General features: G+C 46.2%; 1 protein-coding gene across 3 annotated transcripts in view; it reads left to right on the top strand.

Annotated features, from left to right (window-relative positions):
• DDX3X (DEAD-box helicase 3 X-linked) overlaps positions 1-13,694 on the top strand; it is a 346,585-nt gene that overhangs the window by 105,831 nt on the left and 227,060 nt on the right. For all 3 annotated transcript variants that reach the window (XM_069204208.1, XM_069204209.1, XM_069204207.1), the window contains 2 exons: positions 6,861-7,007; positions 7,085-7,184. In XM_069204208.1, the coding sequence (XP_069060309.1) occupies positions 6,861-7,007; positions 7,085-7,184 (247 nt within the window). The remainder of the gene's footprint in view (positions 1-6,860; positions 7,008-7,084; positions 7,185-13,694) is intronic.

The following is a 13,694-nucleotide window of genomic DNA, read 5'->3' as shown; positions in this document are numbered from 1 at the left end:
GCATCAAAGGACATCTTCACGACCTTTACTTCCACTGGTTCCGGGTCTTATTGAACCGGCAATGGACATTTTTCTCACGCCGGCTACAACAAAGTCTGCTCCTTCCAGACTCATTAAAAAGTACCGTCCACCAGAGCAAGATCCTCTATTCTTGAGGTCGGACCCAGTACCGGACTCGGTAGTTATAGTGGCAGCGAAGAAATCGCATTCGACGTCAGTCTTCCTCTGCTCCCCCAGACAAAGAAAGCAGAAAGATCGATGCTGCAGGAAGAAAAGTATGCTCGACGGCATCTATCACCATGAAAGCAGCCAGTGCCACTGCTTTATTAGGGAGATATGATCGATCCCTCTGGGACTCTATACTACAGTTCTCAGAGCATCTCCCTAGGGACAAAAGGGAAGATTTCCTAGAGGTCGTGAGTGAGGGAGCAATGGTTTCTAACCAGATCATAAGTGCTGCGGCAGATGCTTCAACTCTATCCGCACATAACTATGCTCATGGTATAGCGCTCAGGAGACATGCATGGCTGCGGCTTACATCGCTTAAACCCGAAGCACAGCAGAGGATACAGAACCTGCCTTTCTCAGGCTCCACTTTATTCAGCTCTCATGCCGATGATGAGATGGCCAGAATGAAGTCGGAGCTGGATACCTTAAAAGCGGTAGGCATAGAGCGACCTAAAGAACAGCGAAAGGGATTCCGCCCATATCAAAGAAGACTGTTCACCCACAGGTATCAGGCTCCACATTGGTCGTCTTCACGCCCTCAGCAACAGCAGCAGCAGCAGCATCAGAGGGGCTTCTCCAGAAAGTCGACAAGGGGTCGTTCAACACCTCAGACCCAGACACCTCGACAAACTCCCACGTCTAGGCCCTGAATCTTTGCTTCCCCCTCCTCCGTTACCCACTCCGGTAGGGGGAAGTATCTCAAATCATCTAGACGAGTGGCTACGCATCACAACAGACGCCTGGGTACTGAATATTGTGAGACATGGTTACGCTCTCAGATTCACCAGTTCTCCACCATCTGTTCCACCCAAAACAGCCAACCACCATCTCGAAGCTCTGCAGTTAGAGGTCAATATCCTATTGCAAAAAAGAGCCATAGAACCCGTTCCCATCAGCCAACATGGGAAGGGGATTTATTCGAGATATTTCCTTGTACAAAAAAAAGACAAACAAGAGTTTCGTCCCATCTTAGATCTGAGGACAGCAAACAAATGGATTCGCAAAGAAAAATTCAGGATGTTAGCCTTACACCAAATTTACCCACATTTACGTCAGGGCGACTGGCTATGTGCGATAGATCTTTGCGACGCTTACTTCCATATCCCAGTAGCCAAGAAACATCGAAAATTCCTAAGGTTCACTGTCGGAAAACGCCATTACCAATTTGCAGTTCTACCGTTCGGCCTAAAATCAGCGCCAAGGACTTTTTCCAAATGCATGGCGGTAGTAGCCGCCCACTTGAGGAAACAGCGAATATTCGTCTATCCCTATCTAGACGATTGGCTCATAAAGGCCTCCAGCTATCTCGAGGCACAGCAGCATTTCGAATGGACTCTACAACTGCTACAAAAACTTGGTCTTCAAGTCAATCTTCTGAAATCAACAGCAACACCTGTTCAGAGGTTGCATTACTTAGGGGCCATTGTAGATACCAAGCTAGGAAAGGTGTTTCCTTCGGAGGAACGACGGTTATCGATTCTCCAAAAGTGCAAACAACTGCAGGAAAGACCTCAAGCCACTGCAAGAATAATAGCTTCTCTACTGGGCTCGATGGCGTCTTGTATCCATCTGGTTCCCAATGCTCGTCTCCATATGAGACCATTGCAGGAAAATCTAGAGGATCAGTGGTGTCAACTGAGGGACGATTGGGAGAACAAAGTCCTGCTGTCTCCTCACACCCTACAATCCCTCAAGTGGTGGTGTTTGCCCAGCAATCTCTTGGTGGGGATTCCGTTCCAACAACGACCTCCATCTCAAACCATCGTAACAGATGCGTCACTGCTCGGATGGGGGGCGCACATGGAACATCTTCGAGTCCAAGGCGAGTGGTCACAGAAAGAGAGTCTCTATCACATCAACCTGCTGGAACTTCGCGCAGTCCACCTTGCGCTCAAAGCCTTCCTTCCCTCTCTGAGAACGGAAACTCTCTTTCAGACAGACAACGTGGCCACTATGTACTACGTGAACAAACAAGGAGGCACCAGGTCCAGAATTTTATCCAGAGAGGCCCAGACAATCTGGCATTGGCTTCTAGCCAGGAACCTGTCGCTAGTGGCAACTCACCTGCCCGGCATCCAGAATGTTCAAGCGGATGCCCTCAGTCGGGTAATAAGCGAGAACCACGAATGGGTACTACACGACGACGTCGTTCATTCCATTTTCGCACTCTGGGGTACCCCTTCTACAGACCTATTCGCAACCCCAGAAAACAAAAAATGCCAAAACTTCGCCTCCAGATATTACCATCCAGGGACACTGGGGAATGCCCTATGGATAAGCTGGTCAGGGGCATTTCTTTACGCCTTTCCACCGCTTCCCCTGATTCCGGCAGTTCTCCAGAAGCTGTCCAATGCTCAGACCAAAATGATCCTAATTGCTCCGGAGTGGCCGCGCCAGTGGTGGTTCCCAGACCTTCTTCACCGGTCACTCAAACCACACATCAGGCTACCATATCGCCCGGACCTTCTCACGAAGTTCAGAGGGCAGATATCTCATCCCAACCCCTCATCGTTGAGTTTGGCAGCATGGCTCCTGAGCTAGTGCAATATGGACATTTGAACTTACCTCAGGACTGTATGGAAATTCTGAGGGAAGCAAAACGCCCTTCCACACGATCAGCCTATGCAAGCAAGTGGAAGAGATTCTGCATTTGGTGTTTACACAACAACATTGACCCGGTTTCTTGTGGAGAACAATCTATCTTACCATACTTGTTAAGTTTGGCAAAATCGGGCTTACAACTGTCGTCAATAAAAGTTCACTTGGCGGCGATAACAGCATACAGAAAGAGTCCTTCACAAACTTCCTTTTTTCGGATTCCGATTATTAAGGATTTCCTAGAAGGTTTAAAAAAGGTTTTTCCTCCCATTAGAAAGCCTTCTCCTCCATGGGAACTGAACGTTGTCTTATCACGTCTGATGCTGCCGCCATTCGAGCCAATACACAAGGCATCGCTGCAGCATCTCACATGGAAAGCTGCTTTTCTGGTGGCAATCACTTCAGCGCGTAGGGTCAGCGAAATCCAGGCCCTTTGCGCTCAGGAACCCTACACGGTTTTTCATTCTGCAAAAGTGGTAATGAGAACTCATCCAAAATTTCTACCTAAGGTAGTCTCCGACTTCCATGTGAACCAAACAATTTCATTACCGACTTTCTTTCAGAATCCAGCTACTCCTGCTGAGAGAACTCTGCACTCTCTGGATGTAAAGAGAGTATTGACATTTTACTTGGACAGGACAAAAAGCTTACGAAAATCACAACAGCTTTTTATTAACTATGGCCCAATCAGAACAGGTTTGGGCACATCTAAACAATCTTTATCCAGGTGGATTGTTTCATGTATAATGTTATGTTATCAGTTAGCAAACAAATCCCTTGGTGGTAGACCAAAAGCCCACTCGACCAGAGGGAAAGCAGCTACTGTAGCCTTTATGAGAAATGTCCCTTTGGCAGAAATATGCAAGGCTGCCACTTGGAGGTCGGTCCATACCTTTACTAAGCATTACTGCCTTGATACAGACGCTAGGGCAGATGCTCAGGTTGGACAGGCTTTGCTCAAGAATTTGTTTGCATGATTCATGTTTTTCTCAGTATTCTTATATCGACTCCACCGCGGTTATGGGGATGGGCTTGCTACTCTATTCAATGCTTAGGACTATACATGGAAATCCCCTACGAGAGAAGAAATGGTTTCTTACCTGTAACTCCAGTTCTCTCGTAGGGGTATTTCCATGATAGTCATAAGCAACCCTCCCTCCTCCCCGGTGGAGTTGACATAGAACATGAATATTATGGAGGTGGGTACTCCAACAAATGTTTTGTTTTTTCTTCATGTCAGGTAATAGCCTCCAAAAAAGAACTGAGGCAACTGCCTTTTGCTGTGCATGATGGGAAACAGGAAGACTTTGCTTTTCTTAAAGGCACAGCTCTATTTACATTCTGTATAATGGCAGCCTATGGGCTACACTGCCCTGCATTGTTTTATTCTCATCAGAGGTGTAAATAAAGTATGAGAATGTATTTGTTATTACATTTCTAGAATAAATAGGTGTTTGAACATGAATTTACACTACTATTGATTTTCTTTTCAACAATTTGGCCTGTGTAGCTGTTCACATAGGCTGCACAATGTTATTCTTAAGTGTTTTTTGACAGACCTTTTCTTTAAACGGCTGGTGTTTGCACTTAATAATATACTTCACATCAGTGCTCCGGGGTCCCCGCAGGCGCGCGGAACTATTCAATGCTTATGACTATCATGGAAATACCCCTACGAGAGAACTGGAGTTACAGGTAAGAAACCATTTCTTCTCAGCACAATAAATGCCCACTGATGCCAGTGTACATTTTATTGTAAAATACACCCCAGAGGGCACCTTTGAGGTGCCCCCTGAAACCTAATCCAACTACCCGTGTAGGCTGGCCACATGGGGAGAGTGCCTTTGTCACTCTGTGGCCTGTAACAAAGCCTGCACTGGGTGGAGATGCTATCACCTCCCCCAGGCAGGAGCTGTAACACCTGGCGGTGAGCCTCAAAGGCTTACCCCCTTTGTTCCAGCACCGCAGGGCACTCCAGCTAGTGGAGTTGCCCGCCCCCTCCGGCCACGGCCCCACTCTTGGCGGCAAGGCCGGAGGAGATAATGAGAATAACAAGGAGTCGTCACTGGCCAGTCAGGACAGCCCCTAAGGTGTCCTGAGCTGAAGTGACTCTAACTTTTAGAAATCCTCCATCTTGCAGATGGAGGATTCCCCCAATAGGGATAGGAATGGGACCCCCTCCCCTTGGGAGGAGGCACAAAGAGGGTGTACCCACCCTCAGGGCTAGTAGCCATTGGCTACTAACCCCCAGACCTAAACACGCCCTTAAATTTAGTATTTAAGGGGTTCCCTGAACCTAAGAATTTAGATTCCTGCAACTTACCGAAGAAGACTGCTGAGCTGAAAACCCCTGCAGAAGAAGAAAGAAGACACCAACTGCTTTGGCCCCAGTCCTACCGGCCTGTCTCCTGCCTTCTAAAGAAACCTGCTCCAGCGACGCTTTCTCAAGGACCAGCGACCTCTGAATCCTCAGAGGACTGCCCTGCTTCAAGAGGAACAAGCAACTCCCGAGGACAGCGGACCTGCTCCAAAAAGACTGCAACTTTGTTACAGCGGAGCAGATTTAAAGACCCCTGCAATCCCCGCAAGAAGCGTGAGACTTGCAACACTGCACCCGGCGACCCCGACTCGACTGGTGGCGACTCGGAGACTGTGAGTAACCAAAGTTGTCCCCACTGCGACGCCTGCAGAGGGAATCCCAAGGCTCCCCCTGACCGCGACTGCCTGACTCTAAAATCCCGAAGGCTGGAAAAGACCCTGCACCCGCAGCCCCCAGCACCTGAAGGATCGGAACTTCAGTGCAGGAGTGACCCCTAGGAGGCCCTCTCCCTTGCCCAGGTGGTGGCTACCCCGAGGAGCCCCCCCCCCCCCCCCCTGCCTGCCTGCACCGCTGAAGAGACCCCTTGGTCTCCCATTGATTTACATTGCGAACCAGACGCTTGTTTGCACACTGCACCCGGCCGCCCCCGCGCTGCTGAGGGTGTACATTCTGTGTGGACTTGTCGTCCCCCCCCCCCACCCCCACCCCCACCCCCGGGTGCCCTACAAAACCCCCCTGGTCTGCCCTCCGAAGACGCGGGTACTTACCTGCTAGCAGACCGGAACCGGGGCACCCCCTTCTCTCCATTGAAGCCTATGCGTTTTGGGCACCACTTTGAACTCTGCACCTGACCGGCCCTGAGCTGCTGGTGTAGTAACTTTGGGGTTGCTCTGAACCCCCAACGGTGGGCTACCTTGGACCCCAATCTTAACCCCGTAGGTGGTTTACTTACCTGCAAAACCTAACAATACTTGAACCCCCAGGAACTGTGAAAATTGCACTGTGTCCACTTTTAAAACCGCTATTTGTGTTTTATGTGAAAAGTATATATGCTACTGTAATTCTTCAAAGTTCCTAAAGTACTTACCTGCAATACCTTTCAAATGAGATTTAACATGTAGAATTTGAACCTGTGGTTCTTAAAATAAACTAAGAAAATATATTTTTCTATACAAAAACCTATTGGCCTGGAATTGTCTGAGTGTGTGTTCCTCATTTATTGCCTGTGTGTATGTACAACAAATGCTTAACACTACTCCTTTGATAAGCCTACTGCTCGACCACACTACCACAAAATAGAGCATTAGTATTATCTTTTTGCCACTATCTTACCTCTAAGGGGAACCATTGGACTGCATACTATTCCTTACATTGAAATAGTGCATAGAGCCAACTTCCTACACTAAGCATGTGAATACACAGCTCTACACTCTGCAAACAAATGCTCACAGGGTAATATATTTGTCCATATAAAATGTGTATGTGTGTGTAAAGATGTGTGTGAGAGAAGACCATATTCCTGCAGTGCTTATGAGGACAATGAAGATTCCAGTAGAAACTAGGATTACTGGTGGTAAACTAGACCGTTCAAGTGTAACCTTTTAATTGATATAGAGCAGTCAATTTGATAGTTAAATGTTGGTATAATGAAATAGACAACATTTTCTGTTTAACAATTTTATTCTAAGTGTGACTTGCTTCTACTTTTCAATAGATTGGATGATCGCCCAAGAGGAAGTGATGGTTTTGGTGACCGAGGTGGCTTTGGTCGCAATGACAGAGGTAACAGTCGTTGGTCCGATGATAGAAATGATGACGACGATTGGTCCAAGCCAACTGCAGCTAGTGAACGACTTGAGCAGTAAGTCTGAAATTACAGTATTTTCTTAAGATTGTATTACATGCTTATGTATTTATTTCTGCCTTTTACTCTCCTAGAGAATTATTCGCTGGCGGAAACACTGGCATTAATTTTGATAACTATGATGACATTCCTGTTGAAGCTACTGGTAACAATTGCCCACCACACATTGAAAGTGTAAGTTTTCTTTTTTTTCTTTTTTCTTCTTCTTACAATAACTTATGTAAAGTTATATGCTGTGTAACCTAGGCCATTCATATTTTTCCTGTATCACAAGGCAAGAATAATGAACATTTATTAATCCAGAAACCCCCTGTGCCATTCCAGTGATTTATCACTTCTACATTCAGAGCCTGAGAACCTGATCAAGAGGAAAAAAAAACTTCATTTTCTAGAACTATTTATTTTAATATTGAATTATGCTGTTTTGTTTTCAGTGGGGGGTGGGGAGTTGGGGGGCACTTATACTTGCAAGACCTTCACAGTGCCCAGCTGTCTGTAAGGTCTTTTTTATAAATGTCTTGATCGTGCTGAGGAGCCAAATCTCGGGGCAGTTTACAGGTAAAGAGAACAAAGGCCTACCCAATCTCTTGTTGAAGGAGGTGCTGTGTAGTCCACCCAACCCATCTCGAAGGTGACTATTACTGTTGACCCCTTTGTCAGAGGCCAGTCTATTTTTTTTTTTTTTTGCTCGGAATTTGGAGTCGAGGATTAGTTTAAACCTTTCTCGCCAGTACAGTTACAAAGATTTTGGTTGTGGTCCAGTCAAACCCAGGCACCAATCTGAATTGGTTATACTAGTGAATGAAGTGTACCCCCCCAAAAAAAAAAAAATCTATGCTGTAACCACTTGGTTGCGACGTGCAGGCCCCTCCTGAAGTTGGAGTTAGCTTCAGAACTCTTCCTGGGAGCTGGTGTGGTATCACATTGGACTGTCCTAATCAGGCACACATGACTTGTTCCTTCAGAGGTGATCGCCATGCCTTTAGCAGAGCAGCACGGACTTGGAAGTGGTCTGGTACATGGTGTTTTTGTCTTGAAGCCTGAGAACCACTGTACTGAAAAGTAGGCAGCTGATTCTACAGTCTGTTTATCTGTAGATAGAATAGTCAAAAGATTTCCAGATTTGGCAGGCCAGAGTCATTTGTAGAAGTGAAGCCCTCACAAGAGACTAGCAGTATTTCCAAAGATACCAGAATGCAGCCCCTTTGAATAACTTTGTCAACTAGGGCTGTTTTTATTTTGTGTAATTTAGTGCATCACCAGAGGTCTGGTGGGAGGGGGCGTGTGTGAGATCCATTACATCTTTGCAAGAGAACCACTTAATAGGTAATGTCCATTGTGGTTAAATGTTTGTAAACGTAGGTTCGATGGCATATGTTGCTGCAGATACACATGTTTGGCACAGTCCGCTGCCTGGTGTTGGGCTCGGAGTATTACAAGTTGTTTTTCTTCGAAGAAGTCTTTTTTGGTCACGGGACCGAAGGACTCCTCCCTCTTTGGCTCCATTGCGCATGGGCGTCGACTCCATCTTAGATTGTTTTTTTCCGCTGTCGGGTTCGGACGTATTCCTTTTCGCTCCGTGTTTCGGTTCGGAAAGTTAGTCAGAATCTCGGAAGAAAGCGTCGGTATTGTTCCGTTCGGTATCGGGATAGTTAGGTACATCGACACCGATCATCGGAAGACTTTGGGGCAGTTTCGATCCCCCATCGGGGCCTGGTCGGCCCGACCGCGTGCGACATCGAAGCCGATGGAACGGACCCCGTTTCGTTTCTGCCCAAAATGTCACAGTAAGTATCCTTATACAGATCAGCACTTGGTCTGTAACTTGTGCTTGTCCCCCGAGCACAAGGAGGATACCTGTGAAGCCTGTCGAGCCTTCCGGTCCAGAAAAACACTCCGGGACCGAAGAGCCAGGCGTCACCAAATGGCGTCCACGTCGACAAAACAACGTTTCGACGACGAAGAGGAAACATTCTCGGTTCCGGAATCAGAATCCGGAGACTCAGACGTCGAACAACAGCAACAAACTGTGAGTAAGACGTCGAAAAGTAAATCCATCGACAAACCGAAAGCCCAGGGGACGCCACTGCCAACAGGCCATGGCTCGACCCATAAATCAGGCGACCCGTCGAAGGGGCCGAAAAAGGGCACGCCCATAGCGAAGACACCCGACTCCGGTCGAGGGACCGCCATGGAGCAACCTCGGAGCCGAGAAAGCGGCTCCGAGAGACAAAAACAAGATACCAGCACCGAAAAACATCGGCACCGAGAATCCATGCCGAAAGGAACAAAAATTCTGTCGGTGCCTGAACCGAAAAAAGATTCTCTCTCGGCGCCGAAAAATACCACACCTTCATCCTACTCAGAGGAACAAGGACTAAGTGGCCAAATGCACAAATTTGGACAAGAGCTCCAAAGTGTAGAATCGGACTACACACAAAAGAGACTGTGCATCCAGCAAGATACAGGGAAGATATCAACCCTTCCCCCAATCATGAGGAAAAGAAGGATCGGACTTCCAAAGGATGACACACAACCACAAGCCAAAGTGGTTAAAAAAGTCACGCCTCCGCCCTCTCCTCCACAGGCATCGTCGGCACAAACACCGCCACAAATGCACTCACCAGCGCAAACTACCATAAGTCATGACGATCAGGATCAAGACGCCTGGGACCTGTATGACACCCCAGTGCCGGACAATGATCCCGAGTCATACCCCACAAAGCCGTCACCGCCAGAGGACAGTACGTCATACTCGCAACTGGTGGCTAGGGCTGCAGACTTCCACAATGTCCAACTGCATTCCGATCCTATAGAGGATGATTTCTTATTTAACACCCTCTCGGCTACACATAGCCAATATCAATGTCTCCCAATGCTACCAGGGATGTTACGGCACGCGAAACAAATTTTTGAGGAGCCCGTAAAATCAAGAGCCATCACCCCAAGGGTGGATAAGAAATACAAACCACCACCCACAGACCCAGTGTTTATTACTTTGCAGTTACCACCCGACTCTGTGGTAGTAGGGGCAGCTCGCAAAAGAGCAAATTCACATACATCTGGCGACGCCCCACCTCCGGACAAAGAAAGCCGAAAATTTGACGCGGCAGGGAAAAGAGTAACGTCACAGGCAGCCAACCAGTGGCGCATCGCAAATTCACAAGCGCTGCTGGCCAGATATGACCGCGCACACTGGGACGAGATGCAACTTCTCGTAGACCATCTTCCCCAGGAATACCAAAAAAGGGCGCAGCAAATAGTGGAAGAGGGACAAACTATCTCAAACAATCAAATCCGCTCTTCACTAGACGCAGCCGATACTGCAGCAAGAACAGTCAACACTGCTGTCACCATAAGGAGACACGCTTGGCTACGCACTTCAGGCTTCAAACCTGAAATCCAGCAGGCTGTCCTTAATATGCCCTTCAACGAGAAACAACTGTTTGGCTCGGAAGTGGATACAGCCATTGAAAAACTTAAAAAGGACACAGACACGGCCAAAGCCATGGGCGCACTCTACTCCCCGCAGAGCAGAGGCTCTTTCAGAAAAACTCCATTTAGAGGGGGGTTTCGTGGCCAACCCACAGACACCATCAGCCAACAATCAAGAACCACACCATATCAGGGTTCCTTCCAAAGGGGTGGTTTCAGGGGATATCGGGGGGGTCAATTCCCAAGGAGTAGGGGAAGATTCCAGACTCCAAAAACACCTCCACCTAAACAGTGACTTTCAAGTCACGCAACCCCTTCACTCAACACCAGTGGGGGGAAGACTAAGCCAATTCTACCAATCTTGGCAACCGATTACAACAGACAATTGGGTATTAGCAATAATCCAACATGGCTATTGCATAGAATTCCACAACTTCCCACCAAACATCCCCCCCAAAACACGCAAAATGTCACAACATCATTTAGAACTTTTAGGACTAGAAGTTCAAGCACTACTGCAAAAGGATGCAATAGAATTAGTACCAGTACAACAAAAAAACACAGGAGTTTACTCCCTGTACTTTCTAATCCCAAAAAGAGACGAAACATTGAGACCAATATTAGATCTCAGGACACTAAATACCTACATCATATCGGACCATTTTCACATGGTCACACTACAAGACATCATTCCACTGCTCAAACAGCAAGATTACATGACCACATTAGACCTAAAGGATGCGTACTTTCATATACCAATACACCCTTCTCACAGAAAGTACCTACGGTTCGTATTCAAAGGAATACATTACCAATTCAAGGTGTTGCCATTCGGAATAACAACTGCACCAAGAGTGTTCACAAAATGTCTAGCAGTAGTAGCAGCACACATCAGGAGACAACAGATACATGTGTTCCCTTACCTAGACGACTGGCTAATCAAAACCAACACAGTAAAAAAATGCGCAAACGACACCACCTTTGTCATACAAACCCTTCACAAACTGGGGTTTTCCATCAACTACACAATCACACCTAGAACCGTGTCAAACACAACAATATCTAGGAGCAACCATCAACACATCAAAAGGAATTGCCACTCCAAGTCCACAAAGAGTGCAGGCATTCCACAAGCTAATAAGTGCTATGTTTCCAAACCAAAAGATACAAGCAAAATTTGCGCTAAAACTTCTAGGCATGATGTCATCATGCATAGCCATTGTCCCAAACGCAAGACTACACATGCGACCCTTACAACAGTGTCTAGCATCACAATGGTCACAGGCACAGGGTCAACTTCAAAATCTGGTGTTGGTAGACCGCCAAACATACCTCTCGCTTCTATGGTGGAACAGCAAAAATTTAAACAAAGGGCGGACGTTTCAGGACCCAGTGCCTCAATACGTTATAACAACAGATGCTTCCATGACAGGGTGGGGAGCACACCTCAATCACCACAGCATTCAAGGACAATGGGATATACAAGAAACAAAACTTCATATCAATTACCTAGAACTGTTGGCAGTATTTCTAGCGTTAAAAGCCTTCCAACCCATAATAACACACAAATACATTCTTGTCAAAACAGACAACATGACAACAATGTATTATCTAAACAAACAAGGAGGAACACACTCAACACAATTGTGCCTCCTAACACAAAAAATTTGGCAGTGGGCGATTCACAACAACACTCGCCTAATAGCACAATTTATTCCAGGAATACAAAACCAACTAGCAGACAACCTTTCGCGAGACCACCAACAAGTCCACGAATGGGAAATTCACCCCCAAGTTCTGAACAAGTACTTTCAAATTTGGGGAACACCCCAGATAGATTTGTTCGCAACAAGAGAAAACTCAAAATGCCAAAACTTCGTATCCAGGTACCCACACCGCGAATCACAAGGCAATGCTCTATGGATGAATTGGTCAGGGATATTTGCGTACGCTTTTCCCCCTCTCCCTCTCCTTCCATATCTAGTAAACAAGTTGAGTCAAAACCAACTCAAACTCATACTGATAGCACCCACATGGGCAAGACAACCTTGGTATACAACTCTACTAGACCTTTCACTAGTACCGCATGTCAAACTACCCAACAGGCCAGATCTGTTAACACAACACAAACAACAGATCAGACATCCAAACCCAGCATCATTGAATCTGGCAATTTGGCTCCTGAAATCCTAGAATTCGGACACTTGGACCTCACACAAGAATGCATGGAGGTCATAAAACAAGCTAGAAAACCTTCCACTAGACACTGCTATGCATCTAAGTGGAAAAGATTTGTTTACTACTGCCATGCCAATCAAATACAACCAGTACATGCCTCTACTAAAGACATAGTAGGATACTTACTACATTTGCAAAAAGCAAATCTCGCTTTTTCATCTATAAAAATACACCTCGCAGCTATATCTGCTTACCTACAAACTACTCATTCATCGTCTCTATTTAGAATACCAGTTATTAAAGCATTCATGGAAGGGCTAAAAAGAATTATACCACCAAGAACACCACCAGTTCCTTCATGGAACCTTAACATCGTCTTAACAAGACTCATGGGTCCCCCTTTCAAACCCATGCATTCCTGTGAAATGCAATATCTAACCTGGAAGGTCGCATTTCTCATTGCAATCACATCCCTCAGAAGAGTAAGTGAAATACAGGCATTTACCATACAAGAACCATTTATTCAAATACACAACAATAAAATAGTTCTAAGAACAAATCCAAAATTTCTGCCAAAAGTAATCTCACCATTCCATTTAAATCAAACGGTAGAATTGCCAGTGTTCTTCCCACAACCAAATTCTGTGGCTGAAAGGGCACTACATACATTAGACATCAAAAGAGCACTAATGTATTACATTGACAGAACAAAGCTAATCAGGAAAACAAAACAACTGTTCATAGCTTTTCAAAAACCACACATAGGAAATCCAATCTCTAAACAAGGCATTGCTAGATGGATAGTCAGATGCATTCAAACATGCTATCTTAAAGCCAAAAGAGAATTGCCTATTACACCAAAGGCACACTCAACCAGAAAGAAAGGTGCTACAATGGCCTTTCTAGGAAACATTCCTATGAGCGAAATATGTAAGGCTGCAACCTGGTCTACGCCTCATACGTTTACTAAACACTACTGTGTAGACGTACTAAATGCACAACAAGCTACAGTGGGCCAAGCTGTACTAAGAACATTATTCCAAACTACTTCAACTCCTACAGGCTAAACCA

This window comes from Pleurodeles waltl, chromosome 8, assembly GCF_031143425.1.
Source record: "Pleurodeles waltl isolate 20211129_DDA chromosome 8, aPleWal1.hap1.20221129, whole genome shotgun sequence".
Lineage (NCBI taxonomy): Eukaryota > Metazoa > Chordata > Amphibia > Caudata > Salamandridae > Pleurodeles > Pleurodeles waltl.
Note: the sequence above shows the minus strand (reverse complement) of the source record. Positions and strands in the feature narration are given on the sequence as shown.